This window comes from Anolis carolinensis, unplaced genomic scaffold, assembly GCF_035594765.1.
Source record: "Anolis carolinensis isolate JA03-04 unplaced genomic scaffold, rAnoCar3.1.pri scaffold_10, whole genome shotgun sequence".
In the NCBI taxonomy this organism is placed as follows: Eukaryota; Metazoa; Chordata; class Lepidosauria; order Squamata; family Dactyloidae; genus Anolis; species Anolis carolinensis.
In genome coordinates this window covers 12,396,482-12,408,362 of record NW_026943821.1, presented here as the reverse complement: position 1 = coordinate 12,408,362, position 11,881 = coordinate 12,396,482, and the positions used below count along the sequence as shown (strand labels likewise).

The window sequence follows — 11,881 nt, the reverse complement described above, 5'->3', positions numbered from 1 at the left end:
TATTGTGTTTTAATTTCTGTAAGCCACCCCGAGTCCTATTTGGAGAGGGGGCAGGATATATTGTTGTTGTTGTCCTTGTTATTGGAGTATCCGTGCAATATCATCTGGATGGGAAGATGCTGTATGCTTGAGATCAGATGACCAGTTACAAATCAAGTGACTCTGTGAGAAATGTAGACTTGGAAATATTTTCTGACAGCCTGTGCCTGTTACTAATCCCTTCTGTTAAAAGCCTAGAACATTGCCATTTTTTTCTTGTGAGAATCAAGCTAGTTTCTTGGAGTCACTCTAGTTGATGCTATTGTTGTGTGTCTTCAAATTGTTTCCAACTTCAGGTGATCCAAAGGCAAACCTATGATAGGGTTTTCTCAGAAAGATTTGTTCACAGGAGGTTTGCCTATGCCTTCCTCTGAGTCCTGGAGGCTGAGAGAGTGTGACTCACTCAATAGATTAACATAACCAAGTATGGATTCAGACCTTGATCTCCAGAGTTGTACTCCAATTCTTAAACAACTGTACCATGCTGGCTATCTTGGAGTCCCTCTTACCTCTTTGCAATGCCAGATTTGGTGCTGAAAAAGTGATGTGCAATATGCACAAATTTGGGACAGTGCAATATCAAAATGATGGGTGTTTTTCTTCCCCACAGTAGCACATAGCTTAGAACATATTATCAGAAGGGAATTTTGGAAGATACAGTCCAAAAAGTAACTTTCCAATATTCTGAACAGCACATGTTGCTAGAATTCTGAAGATTGAGAGTTAACCAAAAAAGGGAACATTCAATGACTTAGAAAGACCTCAAATATATTAAAAGAAAGTCTCTTTATATGACATGATTCAGTCATTCACAAATAAAAGTGCTCAAACTAAATTCTCTCATAAATCAGTGAAAATGAAAAACACTTAATAAGAATGATATGATATAATGCATATACATATTTTTAAACTCTTGACGAATGTTCAATTCAGCCAGTTTCTATTGTTGAAAAGCAAATCATATGACTCCTCTTACAGGTACGGTACACTCGGCAGTTTTCAAAGTCTCTACAAACAGTCCAGGGATCCCCCCAATATAGGGTTTGTTCATACAGGCATACTTGGTCCCACAGCCACGTTTAGCAAAATTATACACCTGGTCACCTATGACAAATAAGATGGAGAAGTCAGCCTTTGTGAGCATATCATCATCATCATCATCATCATCATCATCATCATCATCATCATCTCTGTTACTAACTTCATAGAATCATTCAGTCTATTCAGATATTTAAAGATGGCTATCATGACACCTCCCAGTCTTCTTTTCTCCAAGCTAAACATATTATCTAAGTTATTTCTATACCTTTTATTATCTTGGTCATCTTTCTCTGAACATGTTCCAACTTGTCAATATCCTTCTTCAGTTGGACGTAGTATTATGGGTGACACCTGATCAAAGTAAGTGGGACTACTCATACTTCTCCAAATCTGGACATCATACAGTCCAGCATTGATGTAGCCAAGAACTGCATTGGCTTTTTTTGGCTGCCATATTAACCTGTTGACTCTTGTTTAGCTTGTGATTCACTAAGACCCCAGATCCTTTTCACAGGTATCACTTTCAAGCTAGGTTCCTCATCCTATATTTGTGCATTTTACTTTTATTTATTAGTTACTTTTATTAGTTGGAGCCTCCGTTGGCCTAGGGGATAAAAGCCTTGTGACTTGAAGTTGGGTTGCTGACCTGAAGGCTGCCAGGTTCGAATCCCACCCGGGGAGAGCGCAGATGAGCTCCCTCTATCAGCTCCAGCTCCATGCGGGGACGTGAGAGAAGCCTCCCACAAGGATGGTAAAACATCAACAAAAAAATCCGGGCATCCCCTGGGCAACGTCCTTGCAGACGACCAATTCTCTCAGTCCAGAAGCAACTCAGGTTGCTCCTGACATGAAAAAAAGTATTAGTTATCTATCTTTGGAACTCATTCCTCCTACAATTAACTAAAAACCACAGGGATGGATTTTCTCCTCCCTACTTGATCCTTGTGTGGTAGGTAGGCCTGCAAAAGCTAGAGTGACTGGGCCAAAGTTATCAACTGAATTTCTAGAGCCCAGATCTATCACATGCCATGTAATACTCAAAGCACTGCAAACTAACCACTACACCAATAGCTATCATGTAAGGGTTCTCATTAGGAGCCCCGGTGGTGAAGGGTTCTCATTATCATCTCTCTATGGATTGAGGTGGGGTATAGCAACATATAACACAACACATAACATTAACTAAAGGTAAAAGGTAAAGGTTTCCCCTGACGTTAAGTCCAGTCATGTCTGACTCTGGGGGTTGGTGCCCATCTCCATTTCTAAGCCAAAGAGCCGGCATTGTCTGTAGACACCTCCAAGGTCATGTGGCCGGCATGACTGCATGGAGCGCCGTTACCTTCTCGCCGGAGCAGTACCTATTGATCTACTCACATTGGCATGTTTTCGAACTGCTAGGTTGGCAGGAGCTGGGGCTAACAACCTGGGACCTTTTGGTCTGCAAGTTCAGCAGCTCAGTGCTTTAGCACACTTCGCCACACTGCTCCATTAACCGGGCAGAGGCCACAAGGGGGCACTGGAGAGAGAAGGATAGTCCATTTAATGGAGGAAGAGGGTTGAAGGAATTAAATAAGTTCCCCGTTTTCCTGTTATTTTCCCCTCCCATGTCCTTGTTATCAAAACAACAATCGTTTATGATATGGAAAGGGAGGATGGGGAATAACCAGTTAAAATTGGGAAAATGGTTTTCCTCCTTCAACCCCCTCCCCCCCCCCCTCCACACACACACACAATAAAATGAACTACCGTACAGTTCTGGTTATCCGACAAAAACGGACGGGTCGAATATCGGATAGCCAAAAGTATCGGATAATAGGGAGGCCCTTCAAAGTGCCGGGTGCTTGCCCCTCCAGCAAGCACCCTGGGCCACGCAGCCTGGCATGTCGGATAATACGGTACGCTGGAAAACCGGAAGTCAGATAACCGGAACTCTACTGTATCCTTCTCTGTTTAAGTCCCCTTTTGGTGTCCGCCCAGATAATGAAACAGTATCCAATTAAATTTACTATGCTTTAAAATCCACCAAGAGATCATTTCAAATTCATAATTTAAAAATTATCTGGCAGGGCCTGCTAGACGAGGCTGGTCTTTGCTTCTGTTTTAAATACAGATCTATATATATAAAAGAGTGATGGCATCAGAGCAGCAGACAAAACAACAAAACTACAGGCCCCCCAACCTCGAAATTTGACAACACAACCCATCATGCACGGCTCTAGGTTGATACAACAAAAAGAAAAGAAAAATAAAGTCCTAATTACAGGGAGAGGAATAATAGTTTTTATCCAATTGTTGCCAGTTTGAAGGCTAAGCTCCACCCACTTGGTCTCCTAGCAACCTACTCAGTCCAGGAGACAGGCACAGTTAGGCCTCACTTAGGCCTCTTCCACAGATTATCAGATTTTAACTGGATTATATGGCAGTGTAGACTCAAGGCCCTTCCACACAGCTATATAACCCATTTAGAATCTTATATTATCTGCTTTGAACTGGATTATTTTGACGCCACACTGCCATATAATCCACTTCAGTGTGCATACTAAACATAAAGACAACCATACAACAGACATTCAATACCACCACTACCTCAACAATTTCTCACCAACACCACCAGACAACGCCACAGCAACGCGTGGCCGGGCACAGCTAGTACTATATAAATAAATAAATTCAAACTTTCTTTGTATCCTGTTGCCACCTCCCCGAAGGAACTTGGGCCGGCTCACATAAGCACTCAATAGTGTGATAACACAGAGAATGCAGTAGGTACATGAGCATATAAAACAGAATAATAAAAACTGTACATCCAAAGTTGATATACGATAAAACAAACTATAAAACCCCTACTGATAAAAACTCCTTCAGTAAAAAACGCAACAAGCTGTGGATATAAACAAACTGTTTGCAATATGAGTCCCGTAAAGAGCAAAGTGAAAACAATAACTAGTTCCTTAAATTTATTGGTTACGGTATTAGACATGGTCAAAAGCTTGTTTAAAAAGCCATATTTTCAGATGTTTGTGGAAAACTTGGAGAGTGGGGGTCAGCCTCATCTATTTAGGGAGGGCCTTACAAAGACGGGGGACCATCACCAAGAAGGCCCTCTTTCTCGTCCTCAGCAATCGCTCATGAGACAGGAGTGGGACCGAAAGGAGGGCTTCCCGACAGATCTTAGTGTCTGTGCCGATTCATCAAAGGAGATGCCGTCATGAAGATAGGTTGGACCCGAACTGTATAGGGCTTTGTAGGTACTAAGCTGCACTTTGAATTGAGCTTGGGAACTTGTTGGCCACCTGTGGAGCTGCTTTAATAGGGGCGTGCTAGCCCCAGTTAGTAATCTGGCTGTCGACCTTTGCACTAACTGCAGTTTCCAAGCTGTCTTCAAAGGCAGCCTCACATAGAGTGCATTGCAGTAGTCCATTCTAGATGTAACTAAGACGTGGACCACTGTGGCCAAGTTAGGCTTTTTGAGATATGTCTCCAGCTGACATACTCTTCTGGCACATTATTCCATCATCTGGAAGCAACCAAAGAAAATGTCCACTGGGTAACAGTCAACCTAGTTTTGACTGGCTGAGACTGAGATCTCCAAAAGGCCCAAGGGTATGGGATGGATTATATAACAGTAACACAGTTATAGGACGTTTGGTTGTTGGTGAAGCAATAACTGCTTTACCCCTGTTGATCTCAAGGAAAGAATAATTTATTCTTGGCAAAGATAAAGAGTTTGAGCCAGGCTATCATAAACGGTTCCCTGAAAGTTCCATATGGAACAGAAATTGAGAAACCACAGTATTCCAAAAAATAAAGCTTTAAAGCTTTTTGAGATTTTTTTTTCTAAAAAAAAGACTTCCCATACAACAAACAAAATTCCACTATCTGTTATTAGATGAATTTCCCAGGTTTCTAGTACAGTAGAGTCTCACTTATCCAACACTCGCGTATCCAACATTCTGGATTATCCAACACATTTTTGTAGTCAATGTTTTCAATACATCGTGATATTTTGGTGCTAAATTCGTAAATACAGTAATTACTACATAGCATTACTGCGTATTGAACTACTTTTTCTGTCAAATTTGTTGTATAGCATGATGTTTTGGTGCTTAATTTGTAAAATCATAACGTTATTTGATGTTTAATAGGCTTTTCCTTAATCCCTCCTTATTATCCAACATATTCGCTTATCCAACATTCTGCCGGCCCGTTTATGTTGGATAAGTGAGACTCTACAGTATGTGGGATAGGAAAAAAAACATTTCCCTCCCTCCCTCCTTCCCCCCCCCCTCTCTCTCTCTCCAGTTTTCACCACTCAGTTCTTACCCTGTTGCACAGCCATATCGTAGTAGACACATTTTCTCTCTTTGCCATGACATGTTAATGTTTCTGTGGGTTTGCATATAGATTGTTTTGAGAAGCATCCTGAACAGAGTAGCCCATTTGGCTTGGTATGCATTGGCGGCACTGGGAAGAATCACATTTACTGTTAGGAGCAATATCCGGCATATCTTCTCCTTGCAAAACAAAATGTGTGATACAAGCAGAAAGTGGTAAATACCATCAGATGTCTTGATTTCCAGGGACAGCCCCTGTTAATCTTTTCATCCCACTTTTCCTGTTGCTCTTCTTTCCACTTTCTTTCTTTGCCCTCAGTTTATCTCCATTGCTACAAACTGAGGCCCCTTCCACACAGCTGTATACATTCACATTGAACTGGATTACATGGCAGTGTGGACTCAGATAATCCAGTTCAAAGCAAATATTGTTGATTATCTGCCTTGATATTCTGGGTGACATAACTGTGTGGAAGGGCCCTGAGTCAAAGTGTAGAAGGAATTTGCATGTAGTTAACCCAGTGGGAGGAGAGAAGGGACAAAAATCTTACACGCAGGGAATAGCAAACTGCTGCAACCTCTCCTAACTTGTGTGTTCTTCAGACGAGGCTCTGACATTACTTGGCTACATGCATTCAAATTTTAATATATTAATTATTGGAGAATATGCATTCTCCAGTTGTTTCTTTGTTGGCTCGTTGCAATGTGCTTCCAATCTTTCACTGGGGTAGTTAGTTTCAGACTAGAGATTCCCCTTCCTGAGCATTGGAAAACCCAATCTGATCAATCAACAAATACACTTTTTAATGTGGAAAGCAAATGCCATTGAAAAGCATGAAACAATAGTGTAAAGGAGAGGGAGAAGAGAAGTTTAAGTTGCATGTTTCCAGTGGAGGTAGGTATTTCTAAATCATTGCGACAGTGCGACTGTTCTATGCTTTAATGCAAACACTAAACAATTTATCCAGTTCAAATCAGTTTAATATAGCTGTGTGGAAGGGACCCTAGAGTGGATTCATTATCCCATTAACCAGATGATTATTAGGTACTATTACATATTTTACTGTTAAATTAACCAAATAATACTTATATAAACACAACCATCTAGAGCAGGGATGTCCAAATTTATTAAGCCAAGGCCCAGTTCACGGTCCCTCAGCCTGTTTGGGGGGTCAGACTATAGTTTGGAAAAAACATGAATGCATTCCTATGCACACTGCATATGTCTTATTTGTAGTGCAAAAAAACCCATGAAATAACAATATAATATATAAAATGAAGAACCATTTTAGCCAGCATAGATGTATCAGTCTTTCAATGGAAAGTGTGGGCCTGCTTTTGGCTGATGAAAGAATCAAATTAACTAGGACTGTTGTTATGTGCCCTAACTGGAATATCTGAGACCACACTGCCATATATTCCAGTTCAAAGCAGATAATGTGTGATTTTATTCAGCTGTGTGGAAGGGGCCTGAGAGTCTGGTGGAGTCTTCTTCTCTGGAGGTTTTTCAAGAGAGGCGGCGTGGCCATCTGTTGGAAGGGCTTTGATTGTGGAAGAGGTGCTTATACTTGCAGCAAGGGGTAGCCTTTTTGGAAATTGTGGGTCAGCAACATGGGATGAAGGTGGGGCGGAGAAGGGAGGGAGGGAAGGAAGGAAGCCAAGCAGGCGCGCAGCATGCTGTTGTCATGCAGCAACAGCAATGACAGCAAGTGCCTGGGGCAAGCAAGGCAACTGGGGAACCTTCCTTTGCAAAGAAATAAAGAAAAAGTTGCAGAGGAAGAGAGATAAGTGGCCACTGGGACGAGATGCCCGAGGCTGGAACCACCTGAGGAGAAGGCAACGCTTAATCAGGGTGAAGGGACACAAGAGGCTGACATCTCTCTTTCTCTACTCTTGAGGAGCCCATATTTTCTGGGGCCCAAGAAGGAAGGAAAGAAGGAACAAAGGGAGGAAGGAAGTCGAGGAAGGGAGGAAAAGAGGAAGGAAAGAAGCAAGGGAAGGAGGAAAACCTGGAGAGAGAGGGCCAGTAGAAATTTGAACAGGGGATGCAATTGGCCCCCGGGCTGAACTTTGGACATGCCTGATCTAGAAAGTTCGAAATTGCCTAGTTGCAGTACTGAATGCAGTAATTAATGCATCTTAGTCAACCTAACTGCAAGAATCATTCTATAGGAAGCAGTCTCTTCTTAGGAACCATTTTTATCAACATCAGCATTAAAAGAAGAAGAAGGGGATGAGGGATTTTAGAAGCCCAGACGCTCACATTTGACAGTTCCCCTGTTGCAAAGAGGCTTGTTGCAACACATGGCACCTCTCCGTTTGCGCTGGGAAGGAAAAGTGAAGGTTGTGGAAGATGGGAAACAGTAGCTTTTCCTGGTGCAACCTTTGTATGTGGAGATCCATCTTTCATTTCCTGGGATTTCCATAGAAGAAGAAAAACAGCATCAGCATACATGTAGTCATTCCCTCCACATTTGCAGGTTAAGCATTTGGTTATTTGTAGTTCATTGTATTTGTCACTTCCTCTCTTGATGCCCTACATGACACTAAAAGAAAATATGTAGAAATGCTTGGTTCCATTTCCTACAAATCTATGTCCTCATATAAAGACATATGTTCCTAAGTAAATTCTGGCTATTATTATTATTATTATTATTATTATTATTATTATTATTATTATTATTATGTACCTTCTCAGAAACACTAGGATGTTTACTAGAAGTCTGCATTTTTCGTTGGTCCTCGTTAAGTCATATCAAATTAAAAGGCCATGAAAGCCTTCAACAACACATATCAAATTTGTTAAATTCGTACCTACAAGGCGATATCTGAATGTGGCGTGGCCTCACCAAAAACTTAAGAATCAAAACGTATCAGTACTTTTTCATTTCAATCTTGTAAATCTCGAAAGCCTCCCAAAGTCAGTTTTATTTTCAGTGCAAGGAAGCAAAGCAAAGCCAAAAAGGCTGCCTTTCCTCTTTAAATTAATGGCCTCTCGCCATTTGGAGACCTGGGCCATACCTACCTAATAAATATTCCGTAGTGACAGTGAGACAATGCTTTTGTTTCTTTGGGCAAGAATATGGTGGCCCCGTACATGTGGCATTGGTGCTGCTGCAGCGTTCACACAGCAAGCAAAAACCTAGATTGGAGAAACAGCCAAATAATAATATGAAGAACTAAGATCAGTTCCATCTTCTTCATTCTTCAGTAATATTTCTCCTCTGTCACTTCATATTGTTGCCAACCTCTCAATCTGTTGCAAAGTACAGGCTTGTTGTATGTCTTTCGGACTGTGTGGCCATGTTCCATACCTCACAACCTCTGAGGATGCCTGCCATAGATGTGGGCGAAACGTCAGGAGAGAATGCTTCTGGAACATGGCCACACAGCCCGAAAGACATACAACAACCCTGTGATCCCAGCCATGAAAGCCTTCGACAACACAAAGTACAGGCTTCTTTGAAAGCCTGTACTTTGGAAATAGCAGGGCTAAAGCAGGACTCAGAACTCCTTATATTGGGGGCTCTGGTTGGGGAATTCTAGGAGCTGGACTCCCCAACATTCATTTTTCAAAGTTCTGGATGGGACTAATAGTGAAAGGCTAAACCGGACAGCATTGTCCTAGTCCTAAGACATGGTGGGCCTAGTGATACATGCCTGCATAGGCTCTCTCTAGCCCTCTGGGTGGTTTCTCTGTTGAGGGCTATTGCAGTTGACTTCAACATTTAATATCAATCAAAACCACTTTTATAGTACAAGAAAATACCAGTATACCCCCATGTACAATAAGAGTTTTATACTCTGGCGGGGCAGTGTATTTTTTCCTCCAAGATCAATAAATGAATCCCCCCCCTCTCCTCCCTTTCCTTTCCATCTTCTTTTTCACCACTATTGTATTTTGGTTGGCGTGGTTTTGGTTCTGTCAATATTATCCCCACCACCACCACTATTGCCTTTACCAGCTGCTGCAAATGGGAGCAGCAGGAATTCCAAAGTAATCAGAGGAATAATTTATGTATGCTGCCTATTTATTTATTTATTTATTTACTTACTTTGGTTTTTTTTCTGTCCAGCAATTGAATGTTTGCCTTACATGTTTGCCATAGTCCCTTCCGGGAAATAGGGCAGTATACAAATAAAGATGATGATGATGACGATGATGATGATGATGATGATGATTATTATTATTATTATTATTACAGTAGAGTCTCACTTATCCAAGCTAAACAGGCCAGCAGAAGCTTGGATAAGCGAATATCTTGGATAATAAGGAGGGATTTAGGAAAAGCCTATTAAACATCAAATTAGGTTATGATTTTACAAATTAAGCACCAAAACATCATGTTATACAACAAATTTGACATAAAAAGTAGTTCAATATGCAGTAATGTTATGTTGTAATTACTGTAATTACGAATTTAGCACCAAAATATCACGATATATTGAAAACATTGACTACAAAAATGGCTTGGATTATTCAGAGGCTTGGATAAGTGAGGCTTGGATAAGTGAGACTCTACTGTATTATGTTTTGTATTTCCACCCTCTCTCCCTCATTGTGGGACTCAGAGAGGCCTATCCCGTGCCTATAGGATCACACTCTATGAACTTACCTGTAGCAAGCAGGAAAAGGAAACAGATCAGCGATGTCAGCATGGCCTTGAGAACATATTAGAAAAAGAAAGGAAAATTGGAACTTAAGTAGCATCTGAAGGAGACGTATCTAATTTGGTCTAAGCCAGTAATTCCCAACCTGTGGTTTGTGAACCACCAATGGTCCCCAAGAACTAAAATATGGTCCACGGCCTCACCATTACTACACCATTGCAATGAGACTGGTCTCACAAAACCCTCTTATAGTACCAAGGCAATGGGGATGTCAAAAGGGGAGAGGCTGACTATCCATGAAAGGTGCAACAACTAGCCTCCTGACTGTTGCTTCTCCTCCTCCCTCCCCTGAGCGAAGCAGTTCCATGTGATGCCTGGAAGTGGCATCACATGTGATGCTTGGTGTCTTCATTTTTAGGCTTGTTCCTGGGGTTATTTGGGATGCTGATTAATAAAATTGCATTGGATAGACCACATTAGTTCTAGATTATTAAATATGGTTTTCTGTGAGCGAGCTGTGACCACTGGCATATGTTCTGCATCAGAAACTAGAGTGGTCTATCCAATGCAGTTTTCTGAATCAGCACCCCAAATAACCAAACCGAATCTAAAGTTGACCAAAAACTCATTTGTAACTCTTTTGGTACTAATGTTGGAGAGTGGCCCCTAGTCAAAGAGGTTCCTGGTCAAAAAAAGGTTGGGAACCACTGGTCTAAGCCAGTAGTGTCTATCCTAGAATAGCAATATTTTCAAAAGAATTGTGCAAGGTGCTGAATGGTATCCCTTAAAATAGGTCCGGTACCTTGGATAGCTCCTTCAAAAGTACTAATCTTATTCCCATGTCTAGACAGGATAAAAGGGTGAAGGGAGAGCAGAGAAAGGGGGTAATATGGATGGTTTCTGATTGAACTGGAAGGATCAACACCATTTTAATGATTTTTTTCTTATAATAGATAGATAGATGGATGGATATGGAATTCTAAAGAATTTCTCTTTGGATTGGCATTAATGTTGTCTCCTTACACTGTTGGGGCTTTAAAGGGTAGTGCAAAGAAAATGCCTTGCAAAATTAACTATGCTGAGTACATTGTGATTTGCATCATTTTGAATGTGTTTTGGCATTATGCACACTTACCTGGGAGTAAGTCCAATATAACTCAGTGGAGCTTACATTGGAGTAAATACACAAAGTTGGCAATTACATGTGCTGGCCTCTTTTGTGTGGTTTTTGGATCCAACATGAGGTCTTTAGCAGTCACTGTTATGTGCCATTGATCAGACACTGTCAAGAAACTGGATACCATTTGTGTTCCAAAGAAGACTGCTATTTCAGAATTGGTTCCATAATTATCTTAATGACATATTCACTTTGAGAAACAAGGATCATTACTGGAGCTGAGATAGCTTTCCAGAACATGTCTGCTAGAGTTACCCAGGTAACAGCTCTGAAAATACTCTTCCGCTTTCTGTTATTATGACATCACTGTGGTATTTTTCTCCAGCTTCTGTTTATAAGCATAATTATCATGCATGTTGTTCCCTCCTCTCAAATAGTTCTGATTCATATCAGTTAATCCCAAGTAGAGTAAATTTACTGATCCAATCCATGGTGAGTCAAGACATGAGTAACATGTACTGAATACACAAGACTGCACTAGATGGAACTGATGATGGAATTCAGACCATTGTTATAAAAGGGGAAAGAGGAGGAAATCATCAATGCATCTTTGGGTGAGTTGAGTAATAAAAGTGAAAGGAATGTGCTTTATTATGTGCTTTCATATCGTTTCCAACTCACGGCAACTTTAAGGGGGTTTCTGGGTCCGAGATTTTGTGATTCACCCAAAATCATCCAG

General features: G+C 41.1%; 1 protein-coding gene across 2 annotated transcripts; it reads right to left on the bottom strand.

The window, feature by feature from the left end:
- Window positions 1-815: 815 nt before the first annotated feature.
- Window positions 816-11,474, bottom strand: LOC134293732 (phospholipase A2 inhibitor and Ly6/PLAUR domain-containing protein-like). Of its 2 annotated transcripts, XM_062962239.1 has the most exons (6): window positions 11,161-11,474; window positions 10,031-10,076; window positions 8,440-8,556; window positions 7,678-7,827; window positions 5,404-5,544; window positions 816-1,143 (listed from the first exon to the last, which is right to left on the bottom strand). In XM_062962239.1, the coding sequence occupies exons 2-6, from the start codon at window positions 10,071-10,073 to the stop codon at window positions 998-1,000; spliced, it is 597 nt and encodes a 198-aa protein (XP_062818309.1). In that variant the 5' UTR covers window positions 10,074-10,076; window positions 11,161-11,474; the 3' UTR covers window positions 816-997. The 2 variants fall into 2 exon arrangements, with proteins under 2 accessions (XP_062818309.1, XP_062818310.1); XM_062962240.1 differs by lacking the exon at window positions 11,161-11,474 and having other exon boundaries at window positions 10,031-10,102.
- Between the last annotated feature and the right edge of the window lie 407 nt (window positions 11,475-11,881).

What these genes read in the sequence shown, in the direction of transcription:
- LOC134293732 (XM_062962239.1), bottom strand. Translation starts at nt 10,073, where the DNA reads ATGCTGACATCGCTGATCTGTTTCCTTTTCCTGCTTGCTACAG. An exon ending in CACTACGGAATATTTATTAG is followed by an intron (nt 7,828 to 8,439) that starts GTAGGTATGGCC and finishes TGGAAATCCCAG; the next exon opens with GAAATGAAAGATGGATCTCC. An exon ending in CGATATGGCTGTGCAACAGG is followed by an intron (nt 1,144 to 5,403) that starts GTAAGAACTGAG and finishes TATTTGTCATAG; the next exon opens with GTGACCAGGTGTATAATTTT.